The 22,586-nt window shown below is 35.4% G+C and overlaps 2 protein-coding genes across 5 annotated transcripts in view; one reads left to right on the plus strand and one right to left on the minus strand.

Annotated features, from left to right (window-relative positions):
* The first annotated feature begins 568 nt into the window (after window positions 1–568).
* LOC135682818 (uncharacterized) lies at window positions 569–14,024 on the plus strand. 2 transcript variants are annotated; one of them, XM_065197871.2, is made up of 11 exons: window positions 569–708; window positions 2,863–2,961; window positions 3,569–6,072; window positions 6,624–6,862; window positions 7,810–7,984; window positions 8,968–9,500; window positions 9,884–10,089; window positions 11,077–11,237; window positions 11,557–11,686; window positions 11,983–12,108; window positions 12,440–14,024. In XM_065197871.2, the coding sequence occupies exons 1-11, from the start codon at window positions 642–644 to the stop codon at window positions 12,868–12,870; spliced, it is 4,671 nt and encodes a 1,556-aa protein (XP_065053943.2). In that variant the 5' UTR covers window positions 569–641; the 3' UTR covers window positions 12,871–14,024. The 2 variants fall into 2 exon arrangements, 1 of the variants encoding a protein (XP_065053943.2); XR_010515724.2 differs by lacking the exons at window positions 11,983–12,108; window positions 12,440–14,024 and having other exon boundaries at window positions 11,077–11,329; window positions 11,557–11,681.
* A 2,218-nt stretch (window positions 14,025–16,242) lies between these two features.
* The window catches only part of LOC135682820 (uncharacterized), a 55,338-nt gene continuing 48,994 nt past the window's right edge, over window positions 16,243–22,586 (minus strand). The window contains exons 62-71 of one of the 3 annotated variants that reach the window (XM_065197877.2): window positions 22,385–22,420; window positions 22,166–22,201; window positions 21,450–21,482; window positions 20,415–20,507; window positions 20,239–20,268; window positions 19,426–19,558; window positions 18,873–18,976; window positions 17,723–17,800; window positions 17,036–17,260; window positions 16,243–16,617 (exon numbers count right to left, since the gene is read on the minus strand). In XM_065197877.2, the coding sequence (XP_065053949.2) occupies window positions 16,471–16,617; window positions 17,036–17,260; window positions 17,723–17,800; window positions 18,873–18,976; window positions 19,426–19,558; window positions 20,239–20,268; window positions 20,415–20,507; window positions 21,450–21,482; window positions 22,166–22,201; window positions 22,385–22,420 (915 nt within the window). In that variant the 3' untranslated portion in view covers window positions 16,243–16,470. The remainder of the gene's footprint in view (window positions 16,618–17,035; window positions 17,261–17,722; window positions 17,801–18,872; window positions 18,977–19,425; window positions 19,559–20,238; window positions 20,269–20,414; window positions 20,508–21,449; window positions 21,483–22,165; window positions 22,202–22,384; window positions 22,421–22,586) is intronic. The other 2 variants (XM_089113034.1, XM_065197880.2) reach the window with 2 other exon arrangements.

Raw genomic sequence — 22,586 nt, forward strand, 5'->3', positions numbered from 1 at the left:
AGAAAACAATTACTTATAATCCGACGGCTAACTTGCTTTCAGTATCGATAATTTGTGTAGACAACCCGAAGCTAAATATAAAAGTAGTTTGTGGATCTGTCAATGTTCTTTTGCTTCTGCTCTCCACAATCTGGCAAAGGGTTATTGCTTCCTTGTGTAATTCTTATTAATGACAACTGCATAATCAATTCAATTTGTTTTACAAGGTAATTCTTATAGTTGAAGAATATTGAAATCACTTGAGTAGATACCCCTATTGATGTAGCGGGAATTTCTATTAATATTTAACAAAGCATTGAGCGATCCATCATCTGGGAGAGAATTAGTGGTTAGAATGTCTTTACTATACGAACACCTGTCCTCGAAACCATATTGATTTAATCTGCTGCTCGGTCTAAACTGTCGCCATTGAATGCGGTCCCCGTGAGTATACCTGCACCCTTTGCGTAGTAAGGAAAGGAATATTCTTGTTCAAATTAACGTTTTTAGGCCTTGTTCGCAATGTTTGCATTGGAGATCGTTTGCGACGTGGGCTAAGATTCGGGAACGATTGCATTTGGAATGGCGGGGTCAGGTTTTGACTCTTGTTGGCTGTGGTGTACATTTTAGCGTTGCACCGGTGACACTAATCGTGTCTGGCCATGGACTGCCGAAAGTTCGTCCTTTTGTTCGTGTTTATACTGCCATTTCATAGTATTACAACTCATGGTAAGTACTTTCAATCATTCATATACTCTTCGAACGGGAAGTATTCTAATAAATCAATGAAATTATGAATAAACCATTTGAATTTACACAAATATATGAAGTTTGTTTTTGAACATTCTGTAAACTTTTCTACAGGCTTGAAGTATGAGTGACATACAATCGAATAAGGATGTATTAGCAGAATCATTTCTGTCGTTCAGACATCTATTGCGGCATCCTTAGGCCACAAAAAGACTGAGAAACTTCCTTAAATTCCGGCGAAATTTTTAGCCTAATTTCCATGAAAAGCGTGCTTACTGGTATCGAGCATTTCACAATATGAGACCTGAAAAACACACTCAGTGATAGCATTTCTTATAAAGGCTCATTGATACATCTTGACAAACACCTGGGTGTCCTAAGCAAATTCTTATCAAAATGGTTAGCGGACTAATACATGATAACCAATTAAATCAAAAGAACATCGGTATTTATTATAAGACGAGCCCGTGTATGTATAAAATAGCTTGTTAGTCCCAAAAACGTAACACGATGATAAAATTCAAGCAAATTATTTTCATTAGCAATAGTATTAAGTAACACATACCTTTTTTCAAATGTTTTTTGCTTTTTTGTTTTCGTAGCTACCATGCTTTGTTTGATGATTCATAGTTTAATGATCGTATGTTAGTTAAATAATTTGGTTTTAAAAGATTCTTGCAGCAAGTAGAAGATAAAAAGAAATGGCACTTGCTCATGTGATCTTTATTAGTACCATGTAATTTTTTCTGTGGAAAGCACGAAAAACAAAATGATAAAAGACGATATCCGTTGTATCTTCTGATTCAAATTTTTTTCGTCTTAAGCATTTTTATGCCTTGTGTTTCTAATTGAGAGACAGGCAGAGGAACGCCTTACTTTGAGCTCTGTTGCTCAGCAGGCCTTTGAGCTTGATTCTAGACAATCGTGAAAATCTCCAAAAAATTTAAACTCTCTGGAGCAAATATGAAGTTAAAGTCGCACACTTTTGAATAGGACCTTCAGCCGTCTTTCCAATGCTTTGATTTCGATCTATCTTGTTGGTGAAATTATGAACATCTGTTTACAGAGTTTTCTCCAATTTAGAAAAATATCGACAAGACTCTTGCCATCTTGCCTAGGGATTTGCTCTTCTCTTAGGAAGACAAACCCGTTTTGAAGAGGAGCATCCAAGTTGTGTTTACTTTGAAAGCGAAAAGATTCTAGCCAAACATGTATAAATTCTTTGAAGAATGAAGTATATCTTTCAAATACTCACTTAAATTTTTTTCTAATCTCCCAACTGATACAATTGTCTATCAATGAATTTTTACGTAAACAGATATTTTCGATCTGGTACCATGAATAAAACCATCAAATAATTGTTTTATAATCTAAGAAATTCACGGTAACATGTTTTAAGGTAACAACATGTTAGACACATTGCCTCTCTGATTATCATGTGCTTTATTGAATCGAACTTCATAGTAATGAAAATAAACCTAACTTATAGGAATGATTTAAAGCTGTTTCAAGGTTGGCAAGAGACATTCGACATTCTTTCACTAGGTTTTGATAAAAACCGACCGAATATTTTAGTAGAAACTAAATTTCTTGATAGAAGGATCAGATGTATATCACCTGCCCGAGATTTTCGATGTTACAGCGGGTGGGCAAACATCATAAGAAGGATCAATTAAGACGCATATAAGTTTCTGACATCTCATGTTGATTACAAGTAAGACAAAACCTATGGAGGTATAATATGGTACAGTTATTTTCTCATAGTTTGAATATATTCAAGATGCGTACATCTAAAAAAACATTATTCCTTATATTTATATTAGTCTTATATTATTCTTATATTAGTCTTGGACTTTTTTCAACAACCATTTCCCTTATTAACAATACAAACTGATGAAACAGAATTGGTAATCAAGTATGTTATGTTGCCTACTGCAAAAAGACAAGCAAGAAATTTGAATCAGATCCCAACTAATAGAAATTTTATTGAAGCTCACACCCCCTCTTTTTACGATCCCCTTGCCAAAAACGTGAAACCCAACAGTTGCGTGCTCTGTCAGATTCCTTTCTATATTATTTTTTGTGCTCTTTTTGCATTGGTTTGAGATCTTTATTACATTTGCTGTTCTCTAGGATTTCCAGGCTCCTCCTTCATTGCTAGGCTATCCAGAGAGCGAACTTACAATGGTGGAGCAGTTGATATCAACGACTGGGATGAGAAGGATTTACAAGGTGAGCTTGAAAATGCCACGTTTGCCTTGACGTATACAAAGCAAACAACATTAAAAAATTACCGAGCAGATTAACGTTTTTTTCATGTGCACACCTTTTTCTCAATATTTTGTCCAGTATTTGATGCAACGAGGTTGACCTGAATCGTTTTTAGCATGGCATACATCACCATGTAAGTTTGGGACTGACACCATTTTTGCATCTTTTTGGGCACTTTAATCAACAATTTTAATCTCCTATTTTTACTAAGCATAACTTTTGAAGACAGATGGGCCTTTCTGTAGCCCTTGTATAGCCCTATTTATACAAGAGCATGTTTCCTTGTGTAATACCAAGTCGGTGTAAGCAAATCAAACACCAGATCTGAACAAATTCTACAGTAGAACCGCAGTATAAAGCCAAAAGGTTCTAAAGCACTTTCAAATCCACTGTTCATAATATAATGGCTTGGCAGGCTTCGGGATTTCAGCCCGCACGGCAAACGGGGCTCTTTCTTGCACAGCCAATGCAACATAATATCCTTACCCCACCCTGATACCATTTGTATTGATTTGAATGACCAGAAAAATTGTAAGTTTAGCTTTTATTTTCTATGTTTTATCATTAGAGATGGGGTATCGGAAGGGTCAAGGCTTCAAAGTAAAGGCACACGGTGTGTATGTATTCGGGTACACAGTCAATGCAGAGGAATCAAGACCAGGCTCAATACAGGCTTGCATCAATGTAAACAATGGAGCGGACTGTAAGGCACTGTTGTCAGAATTCAGCTTTAAATCGAACACAGAACAAGGAAAAAATATTTCACTGCATGCAACAGGGTTGATGAGGCTTTTTGATGGTGATTTTGTCTCGGTCCGTGTTGTATCGAACGTCCCATGGAGACTGAGACAACAGTCAAATGTTTTTGGGTACATGCTGCATGAGTACGGAATGGCGTCAGCTTTTTACGTAACTCCCAGCTCCGCAAATCCACTTTTAGCTAATCAAAGGCAACTCGTACGAAGCTGGGATGTTGCTAGGGTGAAAGGTAGCTTTCTGAGCGCACCTTCATTGTCAATAAATCTCGGTGTTTTTTCGGTCCTTCAATCTGGGTTGTATTTTATCGGGTTGCATGTCGTAATTAGGAAAAGCAGTGAAAAGGAGATTTATATGGTAACCATCGTTAGTGGCAACGTTAATTTAATGAAGAGAAAATTTGGAGTTGACGAAGGTGTTGAAACAATTACATTGAGCTTGAATGCTTTGGTAAACTTAGATCTAGGAAATAAGCTGTACATTCACGTTAAGAAACATGGCAAGTCAGTTTCAAGCATTCTACCAAGCTCTAGTTACTCTGTTGGATTGCTTAGAGAATCTACTTTGGAAAAGCATGGATTCAATTTGAAATCGTTTGTTAAAGAAAGACTTAAACCGGGCTCAAAGCCTCTTGATCTAAGTAAATTTACTGCAGCTCATAGCGGTGGATTTGACACGATGAAGAAAGAGAAGTATGTGATTGAGAAGCCTGGAACGTACCTTATATGTGTCAATCTGGAGGTATATTGCTCTAATGCACCATCTTGTACTTTTTCATTCAGTATTAATGAACACAGTCTGTTAAATTCAGTGAGAAGTTTGCATCACATTCAGGCATCAACTTGTAGGATGCTTTTCATGTACAAAGGCACATATCTATCATTTAAAATAAAGAGCAAAAATGAATGGTACCTTATTGAACGATCAAGTATATCCATGGCTTTACTACAAGAAACTTTTCCCGCATTTAGTCTCAGTTCTGATGTTACTTCATATCCATCCCCAGCCGCTTGGATTAAAGTGTCGAAACTATCGGTCAATGACCATGACTTTACGCTATCCAGTGGCTTCAATGGTGAAGACTTCATAATCTCTAGATCGGGAATATACAAAGTATTCACCAACTTGATATTTACAAACTTGAAACAAGCTGCAATATCTGCTTGTGTTGCAGTCGATGGAGATCCCTCGTCCCCTGATGGCCTTTTTGCTACTAACAGCGCGGTCAGTGGAAAGCATACGTTGACGATTTCTTCCGCCATTTATCTGCAAAAGAAACAGCGATTAGCGGTGTTTGTCAAATCTAAAGGTCGTGAAAATTGGAACATAGACAAGAACAGCTCCATTTCATTGATATACCTTGGGGAAAGGGAGCTGGTGATAGGGTTCCAAACGACATTACTAGATCATAATACCTATACGTCTATTGGCTGGCGTACACCGTCTAACTGGAATAAGCCAAAGTACATGGCTTCAAAGCCCTGGTCATTTGCGTCCAAAAGAGGCCCTTCAATGTTTGGGTCATACAAAGTGCCAGCAGATGGCCTTTATTACATATCTACCAATATCATAATTGGAAAAGCCAATTTGATCGACGACCGTTCATTCTTCATAGGGATGATTTCAATTAATGATCAAACAGATTCGTATTTACCTCATACAAAGCAGTCAAATAAATTACATACGTCTCAAAATGACGTTGTTAGTGAATTCACATTATCAATATCAACTGCTCTTAGCTTGAAGACGAATGATTCTATCTCTGTGAAGATATGCTCAAAATCCGATGTTGTTTGGATGATTCGCAAGGAAAGCGGTTTTTCGGTGATTCTTTTATCAGAGGCTTTAAGCAATCCTTCACCGAATGGTTTCCTAGCGCGGTATATTAATGTGTCCACTAAAGTACCGTCACAAGAAAACATTGGGAACTGGACAATAGTCAGCAATAACAACATACAATTTAGTCTTGGAGATAGTTTAAAGATTTCTGGTGACGAAATACTGGTTAAGAGAACTGGGATGTTTGCAATTTTAATAAATATTCAGTTAAAAGAAAACATTGGGGAAGAAATAGAACTGGCTCTTATAGATGTCTCCTTAAATAGCAAAAAGGTCTGTTTAAAAAGCACACGAATATACAAAGAGGCTTTTGCAGTTTGCAATTTGCTACTCATCCTCTTCAAGGGTACAAGGTTAAAAATTTCGTTAATGGGACCTCTTGAAAATCATTCTGTTATCTTTGGACCCGCTTCAACTCTTTCAGTCTACAAAATAGAAAGACCCAAGGCGTACCCATGGCTATTTGCAGAACTCCAGGTGCGTTGATGCCATATCACTTTCATAATCATTACATTTAGAAAATAAACAAGAAAAAGTTAAAGATAATATCAATTGTTGGACGAAAATAGTTTTAATCATCGATATCTTGAAAAGTGGTTTTCTTCTGCTTCAGAATAGAACCATAAACCTCAATTCGCTACCTTGCATCATGGGTCGTTATAACTTGAAAAGTAGCTCTGTTTAAATAAGTAGTGTGTCGCTTGTTTATTGTTTATTGTCAATTGTTTGTTGAATTTTGAGGGTCCTTCAAGAGACATATGTTAAGACATAAAAACTCAATGAATTAGAAATTTTGTTCTTTGTTCCGGTAAACCAATAAACAGCACTGCCTTCAAAAGAAATAATCAGCAAGGAGAATAAAAATCATTGTTTGTATTCATATTTTCAAAAAATTGTTTTTCCTTAGGACATGTTTTTAACAAACGTAGAAAATGTTATTTTCGTGAAATCATTCAGCTTTCTCGATTAGACATTTGTCAGCACCTTACATAGATTATCAATTAATCAGTGATTTTTCGGATTTGCAGGAAAATATTCAACCACTCAGTAAGCTTAATATTGATTCCTGGATGTATAAAAAGACGCAAAAAGGACGACTCTTGGGGCACGATGGCTTGACAAGAACGTCAGATGCCAGGGAGGTGCTTTTGGTGACAGCTAACTTTGTGTTTGACCAAGTTACTAATGGCCGGTGCACCGTAGCAATAAGTGATGCCTTTAGCAACAAAACGCATATGGAACTAACATCACACTACAATGCGAGCAGGTTGGCCACTTTTTCACCTTACTGTCAATTTGTCAATTACCTTATTACGCAACATTATGGGTGAGACCTATTTAAGAATGAAAAATTAGGTAACATTAATTGAGGAACTTTTCAAAGAAATTGTCTTTCAGTTATATCAATTAAGGAATTTGACAGCAAGGACATTTTGGAAAATCTTGGTTTTGAAGAAGAGGGAACAAGACAAGAAATTTGAAAAAAGTCTTAAAGTGAAAAATAGTTGTGAAAAATCTTTAAGGTTAAAAGAGACATACTGTATTTTTGGATCGTTTTTTTCTTATATCCGCTTTAGAAAAAAATAAAAATTTTGAAATTGTAAATTTAGGATTACAACGATTAAGGCATAAGAAATGAAGTGGATGCATTATTTAAGGTGTGTTTTTAAGGAATTTGGAAAGTGGCATTCCTTAATTAAGTGACATCCGTTATTTCGCGTAACAAGATATCTGAATGTGCCATCATTTGCATTAATTTTCATGTTTATTTATTGGTATACCCATTTTTGTAATAGTATATCTATTACAAGAACACATCATATGGGTTTAGGCTTTATACCTCTTGATTTCTAAACCATTACAGTCTCAATTGGTTTAAGAAATACATGTTTCAATAAAACTTTCTATTATCAATAATTAACTGGTATAAACAGTGATGCAATGTCTGATCCTTGTATCATTTCTGAATAAGCTTTCCTTTAGCGTAGCCTGCTTTTTTCCTAATTAGACTACTAGTGTTTTCTAAATGTTTATAATATTTTGGGAATTTGAGCCTCGTATTTTGTACCTCGTACGCCTTTAGGACATTTTTTCGACTTTTATAGCAAAAAATCATTTGCAGATGTGGCTCATGGCAACATGCAAGTTTTTTCTGTAAGGTGAATTTCCATAACATTATTCAAATGTATTCGAACTATGACGCTTTTTTCATAGCATTGGTCAAGCCACATTGTCATTTTCTCGTGTGATTGAATCTTCGCCGGGTAGAATAAGCCAGACAATCGATGCACAGGGATTTTTCATAAGCAAGACATCATCGTTTTCTATCACACGCCTTCCAATTTTGTCAAATGGACAAAGATTTTCACTGAATATGGATGTAAATCAGGTACATTCTGTTTTTGTTTATGATTGATTTTGATATATTATTAGAAGGTTTTTATGTGCTATGAAATATCTGAGGAGCTGAAACAATATAAAAGATAACACCTATTGTAAAACAAGTTCCAATAAAGGACCTTTTGAAGGGCGAATTCTAGATTGCATTGATCTTATGTGATAAAAATCTTCAAAATCCTACCGCACAAAACATTGCAATGATGTTTATGCACAGAGTTTTCTTAAACTGTCTAAAAATCAACTCACTTCACTTTAAAAACAAAAGCGAAGTAGTTTAATCAGCCAAACATATCTATAAACTAAATTCGATTTCAAGTCGACCAGCTGTTTGCGTTTGCATTCGCAATGTGTTTGTCAAATACTAGCGCAGTATTTTTTATTATTTCTTAGGCTCAGGGTATTGGTTAATTAAATCACCAGGTTCTGCAAATAAAAGCATTTCATTATTATGTCTTTTATTACATGCCTTACGCTGACTTGGTATGCTTGTAGGCACCTAATGCTGTCAAAATCTCTTGTACAATCGACGTGTTTTTATACAAGCTTCAAAATTGACGATATTTTAATCTATGGGCTTTGTGAATAGCTGTAGATAAAATCACTTGGATTAATTATCGATACTTTTCATTAATTTAAACCTCTTTCAGTAAATAAACCACTCAATACCAGCGTAATATAATTACATTTTTAGACGGATTTTTCCGTTAAGGTAATCGCACGCTAGATGTCGTAAATCTAATCAGTCACGAACATTTGTCATAACCTTGCTGAAACTGTAGGCTTTAGAACATTGTTCAAGGGTTTGTCATATATCCTTATCATCCAAGGCACAATCATTAAATACGAACAACAAAACAATTTGATATCACAGTAATTTAAAACATTTCTGTTTCTATAAATTCGATCAAAGCATGGCTTGTTGTCTGCAGTCATGCTACCAGGCGACCATCTGAACTCTCTACTTCTTTGCAGAGTTTAAGCAAAACTGGACGGCTGCCACTCCGACGACGGGCGGTCAGGAATGCCAAAACGAATGAACTTTTGAAACAGGATTCAGCCTACATAATAACGGTGACTCTGGCTGCAAGGTTAAAAACGAACTATTTAAGTGTGTTAGTTGAGACAGCCGGAGGTGAAATATTGATGCAAAGAATGCTATCTAAACAAACAGATTCATTAAATAACTATATATTTTCTGGCATTTGTATACCTAAAACACCCGGTAAAGTGAGAGTGTCTGTTCAGGGAAACGGGAATGACATCGTCAATATAACAAGACAGTCTAATATACAAGTGACCTCAATTGGAGATAATTTAAGCCATAGAGTAGTTTTACCTTTCAAAGCATCAACAATTCATTATGTTGGTACAACTTCCATGATAAAACTGAACATGCAACCATCTTTGAATCAAAATGGCATCATCGTGGCTGAAGACACGGTTTTCATTCGAAGAACTGGCATTTACCTAGTGTCACTGGCAGTGCTGATCACTTCTTTTAAAAGGCAAGTTTTTTCGTTTTCTATCATGGCAGTTCCAATAAAGCCTTAATCAATGAACATCCTTAATTAACAAATATTAACGTTTACTTCTAAACTACGAAATAATCATTCTGCCTAAGAAATTCTTTTCTGCGAATAGACTCCAAATGAGAGACAGTACCATACAAAGGACACCATATTTGTTTTCACGTTCCACAGGTGTCTCTTATGAAAAGTATTATGAAGTTATAAGCATTATTTCTGTCACTAAATGGAATAGCTCAGCATATTTTAAGAGGCATCTGCATCTGCTTTGAAGAATTATTAATATATTCAAAGGCGAGTAACAAAACCTTATTGATAGTGTTAATTTTTTGACTACAATTTCTTACATTTTGACACTCTAGGTTAGTTTACACGGTCTGCCTCATGGTGAGTGGAGATAAAAAGGCTACTGTTTATGCAGTGCAGGAGATCTTTGGAAAAGGCACAATTTCTATTATGAACTCGATGTATTTGCAACGTGGAATGTATATAAACACATTCATAACAGTAAGCAGGAGGGCATCTTTTGAAGTAATGCCTGGATCAACGTTGAGTATCGTTCAAATCAGTAAGTATTAATAACGTTTTCTGGCAATTTGATTTATCACCTTCCCCTTGTGAAGAGCTTAATTAAATTTGTCCGTTGCGTGTGATGACACGATAGCAAGTACATGCTCGAAACGTCGTGTTTTTAACTATCAAACCAATTTGTTTAATTTTGGTACTCCATTTATTTGCCAACTATATTATCACCCTTGTGAAGAGATTTGCATTGTATGAGAAATATATCAATTTTTATTAAACTTTTTTATTTTGAATATATCTAAACGTTAATTAACTTGTTGGCGGTCTCGAAAGCAATTGGTTCAAGTAAAGTTTTATTAAAATTCTGATAAAAGAGATTTTTGGTAAAAGTTCTGCAAAAGCTTTCCGCTAGAGAACTTGACCTTGATTTGAAAGATCACGCCATAATGGTACATTATTCTAATGTAAGACTTTCTTGCATTTTCTGCTCTGTACAAAAAATCCTAAATTTTAACATATTCATCCTTTTATTCGTCAAAGAAAGTGTATTCAGCTAAAAGGTATCCAAAAGTTGAAAATTTAGAACGTTGACTACGTAATGCCCATATTTTGTTTCTTTCACACCTTATCGTACCAGTGAATTTGAAAACAATTGAACATTTCTAATATCAGCAGTGGCATTCAACCTACACGTTCGGAAGAAATTCTATAGCGTTCAGTCTTCTTGAAAATGCAAATATTAGCTTGATAAGCTATTCTCTGAACAATGATTCATGCAAGCAAGGTCTCCGACGGAAGTTAAATTTGTGTTAAATTGTCCTTTAGCTCCCCCTTATTTCCAGCCTGCGTCGGAGCCCATGACAAGCATAAAAATCTTGAATCTATGTCACAGCGATCAGTGTAAATACTATTAAGGTTGATGATTAAAGATGTTTTGACAATGTTAGCCTCATTTTATTTGCATCAGCTGCTTGGTGTCTTTGATTTCCCTCTTGAATCTTGAACTGTGAGCATTTTCATCTTCTTTCAGAGGACCTTGATTTTAATGTTGACGAAAAGCTGCTTCCTGTCATATATAAGGACATCCTACCCCCCGGCAACCATTCCTTGCCTCTTGGACGCCCATTCTCTTTGACATGTTACAGCATTGCAGACGACAAAATAATTTACAACTGGTTCAGGAATGGAAATGTAAGCATGATATTTAAAGGCTCCTGAAAGGAACACCCTAGATCGTTGCGATCATAGCTGATACAACGGACAAACTGTCCAAGTGCTTTTAGGTGCCTATCATTTTCACACAGAATACCACGATCTTGCATTCTTTTGTGTAGGAAAATCTTAGCAACCAAATTTCTGAACTCGTGATATTTTTGAATGATGAAAAGAAATATTTCAAAATTAAGGAAAATAAATTTACATAAGATAAGTGTCCATAAAGCCGTGGAGCTTTTATTTTTCAATTTGTAAGCGTTTATTGGTTGTGCTGAGTAACTTCAAATCATTTTAGCTGGCACAGTCAAGTTACAGTCCTGTTATCAAAATCGATGGTCAACTTCATGAATCTGGTGAATACTATTGCGAGACTATGGCATCTGGGACAATAATAATGTCGAAACCTGTGAAAATTGGATTTTATGGTCAGCAAACTGCTTATTTTCAATTCCTCAATGCAATTATTTTTCTACTTTTTTCAATATTTAAACACGTAACATTTTACTTCGAAATTCATTAAACAAGCACTGGCATAAGATAAATCAATGGAGATTCGATTAATTTTTCAGCAACCTATTGGATAAAAACATTTTTGAATTATTGATGAAACTTGAATTTTCGGTTTAAAGTGCTAATTACATCGAAATCTAGGATAATGGGAATGGACAACTGAGATTTCTTCAGAAGTGAAAGCATTCACGCTCAGCTTTTTCTGTTTTAGATGAAGATGAATGCCTAGCTGGAGCCCACACCTGTACTGGGCCAAACCAAACGTGTGTAAATCTACCTGGAACATACAAATGTGATTGTGACTCTGGTCTCTTTATGCGCCAGGGAAAATGCAATGGTATGTATTCTAGATAGCAAAATATTTTTACTGCTTATTGTATATATTTCTGGTGACCATATTGATTTCGTTCAGGGCGATAGTTTAATTAACAAATATTTGCAGTGGCTACGATTGCAATGCAACAATTTGGAGACCAATTATCAGGTGTATCTACAAAGGCTGGTAGGAGATACTCGGCTTCATTTAACTATTTCGATCCTGTTTACAAGCACTATCGTTAGCATGCTGCTTTTAAAAGCAGCTCGAAGAAAATCTTAATATATATTTTTCAGTATACCTACAAGATTATGAAGTATTGCTTAAAGGAATAATAATTAATTCACAATAGATTTGGCCAAGAAAACAAAAACGGAGACGGCGAAAATGGATAAGCTGAACTTGCCGGTTGCTGTAGTTGTTCTGGCTCCGATAGCCATATGTGTATTTATATTCTTGATAGTCGTTGCATTGTATACATGCTACAAAACGAGGAAAGCAGCCACTCAGCGACTGATTCGCCACAGCGGCTCATTCTCTGATCAAAGGCAACTGCACCGGGAAGACGACACCCTGTCCAGTCTCCACAATCGCTCTTCAGAAGCGGCGAATTGCGTAGAGGAGACGCTAGAAATGCAGGAGCTCAATTTTCAAATGTCAAACAAGGAGCTGAAAGAAGTTCGATTTAGTCTGCAAACCGATTGTGACTTTGACGAGAATCTTGAGATCCAAGACGAAGGATCGTGGAAAGACGACGGGTACCTGTCACCGAGAACTATATGATTTTGGGTTTACTGTTGTCATTGTACAGCCATTTAAAAAGTGGTTTGGAGTGAGAGCAGCGGGAAAGTCGAATGGCATTACGGGCGGTCGTAAAAGCCTACGGAGCATAGGCTTGACAAAGGGTCAAAATTCAAGTTGCTATTTGAATAACTAGCTAATCACCGCTAGGGAAGAAGCGGCAATACCCCCTTAGCTAGTACAGTAAAAAGTCAGAATTTAATTGTTTTACAAGATGAGTGAATACTTAATATTCAAGTCCCATGGTTGCATGTTAGTTAGACGTTGTCCCCTGTTATAAGTCAGCCCCGCATCATAGCAACCACACTAACAGGCCGCTAGTAGGTAATGCTTGAATGCGTGCGTTGTTGGACAAAAAGTTGTATATAGTTTTAAGGTACACAAGTGGGTTTACTTCTGTAATGCGACCTTGATACGATTTGTAAATATCAAACAAAGCACACGCTGGTCGTTTAATCCAGCCTCATTAAAGATTTTTTAAGAGGGCTTTTTAATTAATATTTTGTTGTAAATATGGTTTGTACATAGCATTGAAATGCGTCTTATCTATCAGAAGTAATTTAAAGCTTTGAAAAAGCTTGTTCATGACTTTGTCTTTAAAACTGCCCCAAATCTTAGTTGCCGTTCTTAGTTGCCGTATTGGCAACTTATACTGACATCTGAATGTCTGAGAAGTGATTGCTAGACAGTTCAGATAGACGAAGCTGTCCATATCCTTCTGTTGATTTTTTAAACCCCAAATGTAAGTATCCTATTCTTTCTTCTTTTTCATATTATTTCCAAACTTGTCATGTACATCTCGCACTGATTGTATTAATTTCCGTAATTTAAGTTTTGGATCTAACCAAACTTTTCAATGTTGATTTGCGAGCTCATTTGACTAAACCAACAATCCTTTGGCCAGTGAAAAATACATTCACTCGGGACAATTTCCGAATTAAACCATGCTTATTCCTTAGATAAAGGTCTAATCGTTGTTTTAGAGTCTTTAAAAATTTCAAACAAATCACAGTCTACTTTTAATAGCAACTCAGTTGAACCTCAGAGGATTGAAAATGATTGATTGCTGAAGAGCGAATCGTAATGAATTTGGACCATATCAACTCGAATGAACTAGCATTTATCTTACCTTGCATATCACATGGTTGATGCAGGTGAATCTTTCAGGCTCTTGCTAGAGGGAAACATAATCGACACTATGCTTTCTATCAACGTATGGTGTAAAGCGGCAATGAAACTGTTTAAAGCTCCGAGAAAAATTAGACCAACCTTTAACTTTTCTGGTTCAAAAACAAAGGAAGACAGATTTAGAATTCAGCATTACTGCGAATCTCTAGCGTATTTAATAAAACAAAGGATTCTTCTTATCATTAACCACTTTCAAAATTCAACACAAAGCTTTTGTTGTGTTTAAGCATTTTCAAAGTCACAAAGGAATCAATGCGTTGATACTTTATCCTCTCGACGATTCAAAGGCAGTCTGTCCCCCCATGATATGAACAATAGGTCTTCTCGCCCTAATGGATTGGCTGGCCTAGCTGCGGTAGTGGACGACATTTAAATCTGCGAGCAAAAAGATATCGGTAATGGCAAAATGATTTAATTACTCGAATTGACTGATGATAACGGAAGCATTTCCTTTCGCTTTTGACATATCTGTCGCAAAAACCAACCAGGGAACAAAATTTTTCTAGCCATAGCTTCACTTCAACGGGAACACAGCCATTTGATTCAAAAGCTCTGGAATCCATGTTGTCTCTGATTGGTTTAAATCGTTTAATTATCGATGAAGCTCAACGGTGCATGAATTTCACTCCCGTGAAAATAAAGTTGAGCACAATAGGGGACAGACTGCTTTTAAAACGTTCGAGTTCTGAGAGATTGCCCCAGCGTATCCTGTATCTATCCTGTATCCTGTCTCTGATTGGTTTAAATCGTTTAATTATCGATGAAGCTCAACGGTGCATGAATTTCACTCCCGTGAAAATAAAGTTGAGCACAATAGGGGACAGACTGCTTTTAAAACGTTCGAGTTCTGAGAGATTGCCCCAGCGTATCCTGTATCTATTCTTATTTGTTCCAAACAAAGTTGACCCAAAACCTCCAAGGCATTACAGTCAAACAACCAATATTTCAGTTATGACTGGACAATACAATTAATGTAAAGAAAACTGGGCTGAGTAACTTTGATTGTCATCATACAAAAATTGTGGATTGATAGTTCTAGCTAAGGTAGACTTGATACATATTCTATCAAATTAGTTTTTAGGGTTGTAACCAGAAAACTTTTTTTCTGACACATGTAATCATGTGCTGATGAAACTAACCCGAATAATTATCAACTCATTACTCGTAGGCCTTCCAAGAGCAAATTATATACTCCGAGGAAGTTTAAATTATACATTTTTCATCACAGTACCAACACTTACTTGGTTTGCAGAGCTTTAAATTCGCTGAATCTCAAAGTACCAGTATGCTTCTTTTAAACGTACATTAGGATTTTTATATTACAGGGTTCAGAATGAACCAAACAAGGCGATGCACAGTAAGATTGGATATAATCCGTTCAATGACAAGGTCGGAAAATTTCAAGAAACTTTTGTGGAGTTTCCGCACAGGTAGAGTAATATTATCCGGCAATAAGTTGGTACTTTTTCCCTCGAATTCAGGCCTTTCCGAGGGTCTTATCGCTGATCTAAGCTGTTGGTTTTCGACGGTAACAGGCATATCAATAACTGAGTGGCAGATTAAAACAACAATTATAAGGAATAATCTTAAACTGTGTTTTTGGGCGTTGTGTGGTAATCAAACGGCCAAGATAGCAGTATTTTGTTGAAAAGAAAAGATCACGGAGAATAAGCGGCTAATAATCGAATCCTCATGGAATCCGTTAAACCAACAATGAAACCTCAAAGCGAAGTAAACAGGATTTATTTTGAAATCTAACCAAGATAAGCGCGGAGAGGGTTTTCGTATAATTGCAAGGAAAATGCATGCGTATTACAAATTCTGTCTTTAAAATTACAGTTTTCACATTTAATAAAACAGACAAGACGTCTTCGCTCCTTTGTTCCATCTCAACGTTTTCATTAAACCAGTGTTTTATATGAATCAAAAGCTGTTACAATAGAGAAGTTGACCGAAAAGATCTTTGAAGTCATCTAAATGCAGATATCATTTTATCTATAATATTCGTTCAAATACGACCGATAAGTCGCAAAACCTCGATCATATCGGCTAGTTTTGACCAATAACAAACTCAGTTTTTGCGAAATAGATACCAGAGCAGAAATTCTTTATCATGTTCATTCTTTGTCGCAGAATAAGATACTGGTAAAAAGGACTGCGAGGAAATTTATATCAAAATATCAAAATGTTCCAATAATCTTACTGAGAAGGCCTATGGTTGCAACATACTAAAATTACTATTACCCTTAAAACCCAAAAATTCAAATGTTTTTCCGCTTAATGAAAACTATTTTGACAATGCAATGGTGCTTAGAATAGCCTCCCAATGAATAAAGTAGTATTTTCGAAGCCATCAAAATTCCCAACAATCAATAACAAGATATTTTGTCATTGTTATGAGAAGCAAACAGGGCCAAGCAATAGTCCAAATTCTTCGCTGCCTTCACCATCACCGAAAGCGGCAAAATCCAGAATAGGCAGGTGCTCCGTTTTGTCTGTATTGATATCAAATACACTTTCTCCCGACTTGCCGTTTTTATCCTGGAAGATGAGAGGAGTTTTAAGAATTTCAAAACTGACTTTAAGATGGAAAACTTTTCAAAAGGAAAATACTTTACTGCAGTCAAATCTCAAGGGTGCTACATTACTGCAATCAAGTATAAATTCAGGCAAAACTGTTCAAAAATTAACAATAAAATAAAAAAGGTAAGGAAGTCGCAAGGTTTAAAAAGAGATCTTGATGTTTTTATAAATTGATATAAGTATAACAATAAGTAGGATAAAAGAAAAGGAACAAAAAAAGATAAATTTAAGATATACCAAATTTTAAAAAACAAATTTCAGGGAGATGAAGTAATGATAAGGAAAAATACCAAAGTTTTCTTTAAGAAAATTTGATTGTTAAAGTTTTACGCACGAATCTTATTAGTAATTTGAATTTTCTGTGGCATCTAATCACCTTGCATTCGTCCTTTTTGACGTCGAGGAAAATCCCAGTATCCCTTGCATTGCCATGTAACTCAACTTCATCGTCTGTGAGAACCTTGATTGTTCGGTCATGAATAATGTTATCCTCGTTCGACCATGCGATAGAATTCTTGCACAGATATGTGACATTTTGCCTTGCTCGGTTACTTAGCAATCTCATCATTTTCATTTGGTACACGTCTGCTGCGTATTGGAACTAAAAACAAATTTGACGTATTCTGATCTTTGTAGCAACTGGTATATGTTGCGTATGTATAAAGGAGACTTAAAGGCACATAAGACATCATTTAAGGCATACAAGGCAAAACCTGACTAAAGCATCAAGCATAGTACATAGATATAAAGCAGAGACTCGTATAGACCAAATGCATGCTGCACTGAATGCCTTTGCTTTATTCACACGGGATGAAATATCATTACAAATTCTTTCCTTTCCTTGCATTCAGGCATCTTCCATGAAGTTTAAAAACAAACGCCAAATGAAATATATGCCAAGAGGATACCACACCTTAAAATTGATTATGCAAAAATTTCCAATGTATATTCTGTTCTTGTACGCGATGCTTTCACAAAGATATGTTTGCAAAGAAGACATATAAATATATGGTTAAAGGAATTGAATAAAATGATAAGAATAAAAGAAGCAATAACAACGTACGCCCTCAGGAGAAAAGTATAAATCTTTCATCAGCCATACGTACTGATCCTTACCAGTTAACCACTGGTCTTGCTCAATCTAGATAAAGGATCGAATATAATAATTTAGCAAATTGAGTGATAGTAATTAGCAAATTATTATAATACTTAACAGGGTGATCATAACGGATCAAAATTAAGCAAAAAGAAAACTGCCAGAGTAAGTATTTGTAGTACATAATTTCACTACTGGAAATTTGAGTGGCGCTCTCTCCTCGATCTATTTATCTAACGAGAGAGCTCGTCGTTTGAGTATCTCCTTATAAATGGTACTTTGTTTGAATGCATAGCCTGTTATAATTGTTATTGCTTGTTGAATAAAATTTGCTTGTTAAGGAACTGTTAACTGAGAGGAACTTGAATTTGCACCGGAAATGAACCATATTAAATGATAACTTTTTCTAATTGTCCGACATTTTCTTAATCGGTAGATTTTAAGGCGTGAACAAATTTTTGTCATGCAGTTGATGTGGTTCGGCTTGTCAGTAATTGGCAAAATCGGAATTAGCAATTTTGTAAACATGAAATTTATTCTGCCTTTCTACAAAATTTATAATTGTTAAATGTAATGTGAGAGATTCAAGTTGAATCGTTCAAGGGGGTAATGAAATCGTCCGACATAGCGAATGTAAGGGTACAATTTACATAAAGATTTGGTATAAAAATCCATTGGAAATGGAAAGTCACTTCGTCTTAGTCAAAGTCCAAGTTATCCGGGAATACAAAACAGCTTTGTTGATTGGGAAATATCTAGGGAGACTGAATGGAATTTTTGGAAATTATTTTTTATTTTTCAAAAAAAGGGGAAAGCAAACAGCCAGAATAAAGAGGTGGCACTTTGAAGTAAAGACAGTACCCAAATCAGTGGTCAAATAATGTTTTGGTGACCTTCAGATAATGTCTGGATAATGAAAGAATAGTTGTCTAAACGTGCAAGTTCAACAAAGGCTATTCACTGCATCGGGGAATGCATTTTTGTGTAAAATCATGGCTGAAAAGTAATTTAAAGCAAATTCAGCATCTCATAAAATGTTGTCTGTGAAAAACGCTCATTGTAGCATTGTCTAATTATACTGATTCAGAGTCAAATCAAACGCTTTCTAAAATGATACCTGTGGATTTTTTGCATAAATGCATGTCTCCATTGATGTTTTATTGCAGAATACCAAGACAGCATCTCTTGGGGAGCCCTCATTTGGATCGATCCAATAGTCACCTTAAAATTGTAAGCATGGTTTTAAAATGCATTTTAAAAACTTTAGGGCATGTTAGAATGAACATTTTGAACGTCTATCCTTATGGGGGTTATTAGAAACTTAATCTCATAAAAGCAACGTAAAAACATTCCAATAAATTCAAAATGTATTTCCTACGGACAAGAAATCTCTAGAAAGACCATATCTTGTTTTCAAATGAGTTTGAGCAACCGAGCTATTAAAGTAGAATTAATAAAAGAGTTGTGATGTGGACTGCTACGGAAGAATGAAGATCTAATAACTTTGCCCCATTTTGCAAATGACCCGCAAAGCAAATAGGTTTTCTATGCTTAATATTTGAAGCAGTGGGCTTTGCTTTGACTGAAATAAATTGTGCCTTACGTTCTAAACAGCAAGAAAAAATAAATGCAAAGAATAGGTATAGAGGGTATGTTCAAAGGATAGATACCTGAGGGCAACTCAAGCTCATTCATAAAAAGGTCTTTGCACGTTCTGGCTGGCTTTCTGACACTCCCTGGTTTTCTGTGAAGATCAATGAATCGACTGTAAACCTCGTGAAAGCTCTTCTCTGTTTCATCATCCTGCGAAATAATCAATTCACTGATGAATTTCCAGCATTGTGAAATTCATATAAACAAGATCTACCTACAAGTGAGCATATACCAAAGCCTGACATAATCGAAAAGTTATTCTTATAAATTTTTACTTTTACCACATAATCTAAAAAAACACTACGTATAAATCACTAAAATATCTCTAAAAAATAGAATTAATTAAAAATATTGCAAATTGATTGAGATATATCGTTGTTTTGGCATTGTTCATAGATTATAGAACAAAAACCAAAGTTCGGTGATTTGATTGGGAAAGAGCCCGTGCAAATGAGACCATATCTCTTGCCAATTTGTGGCCAATTTTTAACAAATTTAATTAATTCACGCATTTAGTGGTATTCCATAATGGTTCCTTTCGGCTATATTGTCCAAACTCAAAAGTTTAAATCACTTAGAGGTTACGGTCTCTATTTTCAAACGTCATATAGTGGCGACCGAAACATTCTTAAAAGCTTGAAAGAAAGCTAATTAAAATCGAATTTCCAAAAAAGTTGATAGAGAAATAGCAGACATAAATTGGAAATAATTTTCAGATAGACTGGTTTTCTTTGAAGATGAAGTATGACGCTGCCCCTTTCCCTACTGTCTGATGTAGCGGTAGAGGAAGACTATACTGAATTCGACTTCTTTAAGAAAAAATACATTACCCGTTTTATAAGATCGTCGATCTCAGCATCCTAGAAACAAAATAATAGGGGATGAAGTAACATTTGAAGTGTACCTATATCATAGAAGAATTATACAAATATGATAGCATAAGAAATTGTATTTTCAAAATTGTCTTTTAGAAAATGTCATGATACCACAAAGAAAGGGGGCTTACATCTGTTAAATTCAAACTACTGCGGTAAAACTGGTGTCTCGATTGAAACTGTCCATGAGATTTCTTGACGTCTCGCTGAACGGGTCGCCATTGCTGTGGGGGACAGGAATAAAGATATCGTAAGGAATCAAGCTACCAAGAGTGAAAATAATGAAATAATTTTGGCGAGGATATTTAAGGTAAAGTATGACATAAAGTAACAGCAAGGACATTGCCGTGTATTTACAAAAACAAGGCTTTGAGATCGATTATTTCGTTACAAGTTTTAAAATTTAAAAACAAGTTTTAAGATTATTTCTTTATGAGACCAAAAATGATACACTTTTGCTATAAACATTAATACCATAGAATCTATTAATTAAATGTCGACGTATATTCGTTAGAACAGAGTGCAGAGTGCAGAGTGCAAAGTGCAGATTGCATAGTGCATTGTAAGTGCAGTGCAGTGTAATTTAGGTTTTTGAAAATTGATGCTTAAGTTTGGCTTATAAAATTGTTCCAAGTTGCACTAAACTGTGATGAAAGATCCAAAAGTATTTGATACTTTTCAGGCCAATTTTTTAACCATAAGCGGTTTTAATGCTTTTTAATTTCAGGAATTAAAGACTTACTTGGTTTTTGCATATTACGTGTAAAGATCCCAAGAATAGGGCTACGACAATAGAGGATTAACTGTCTTTCTTACGTGGTTTGTAATGTGACAACTATTTAAAAAATCATTACAAGGAAAGGTTGTGTTACCATTATCCTCAAACTTTAACACAACTAATCTTGAAAATTTGCAAATAAATACAGGAGAAGAAGCTTGTTGTCAAGCACACGGATTTTGAATAGCGTCTAGATCACGCACACATTTTGGCGAAAAAACAAGTTTCTGCACTCGACGAATAACTCAATCTCCAACGATAAATCAACTGAACGCTCTCTTAAATTCCTATTTGTAATACAATGACGTGTTACCGCTCCCAGACACCAGTTTGAGGACCATTATCTGGTACAGTCAAACCTTCTTCTAAGAACGAAAAAGTGACATACCACTGGTTGATATCCTCCATAATATGGATATGGCTACAAAATAGAACGTTTATCTATATCTTGATTTCTTTTATCTAATTGATCATCGAGATTAGCTGGATTACGCACACTGCTTTGTTAGAACACATCCCTAGAACACATCTAGATAACGAACCACAGTTTTCCACCATTATATTTATTTATCACTGAAATAATGTAAATTCTTACTACTCAGAACACATTGTCTGCTTTTTCGGTCTCTACAGTTTTTAAAATTGTTCGTCTGACCACGTTTTGACTGATATATCTTTTTAGGGTGTTTTTTATCTTTTCACTTTTAATGGGTTGCCTTTGCAGCCCACACTTGTTTTTATGAGCCCGTCCTTCTGAGTTTACAAAGTTCTAAGCTATCTCTTAGTTCTGGAACAACAAGGAACAACAAGAGACTTTGTATTTAATGTGAATTCCCCTTACCTGAATCTTCAAGAAAGTGCTAACGGGTTACTTTTGAAAAAAATTGGGCTTTTTGTTTAATAGATTTGATCATAAAATGTGCTAAAGTGCAATGTGCATGTTAAGAGCAACTGCTACATATTTAGTTTGATAAAAGGTATAATCAGGGAGCAATTTAATACACGGAATATATACGGATTCTAAAGATGCAAAACAAAATTTTTGCCGTTTGGATTGAGGAAGATTTTTGCTGCTTGGACCAAACGCATTATTTAAAACCTTACTTGATAACCACCAGCCTTCTTTTGTCCTCCATTTTGCTGAAAAGATCAATTCAAATTGCAATAATCAAATGTTCGACTTGCTTTTCTGTCATTTCACCCGGGGATCAAAATTTACGAGGCCAGTTTACAAAACACTAGAAACATTGATCGAACGCCTAAATATTGAATTAAAACACTTGAATTCAATCGACATTACAATAATCGAAATAGCTCGCTTACCCACATTCCATATCCAAACATTCCATAATATCCACTCTGCAACGACAAAATAAAGGGTGCTACGAAAATTATTTATTTCGGTGAAAATTATGGATACGCTGTCTAGACAGCATTGATGCCCTCAAGGCTGCTGATCAGCTTTTACAACAATAAGAAAATTGTTTTAATAGATCCATTTTGTGTTTTGCTTTTATCTTTTTGA

The sequence above is a fragment of the Rhopilema esculentum genome, chromosome 16 (assembly GCF_057945365.1).
Source record: "Rhopilema esculentum isolate cy_ngs chromosome 16, ASM5794536v1, whole genome shotgun sequence".
Classification (NCBI taxonomy): domain Eukaryota; kingdom Metazoa; phylum Cnidaria; class Scyphozoa; order Rhizostomeae; family Rhizostomatidae; genus Rhopilema; species Rhopilema esculentum.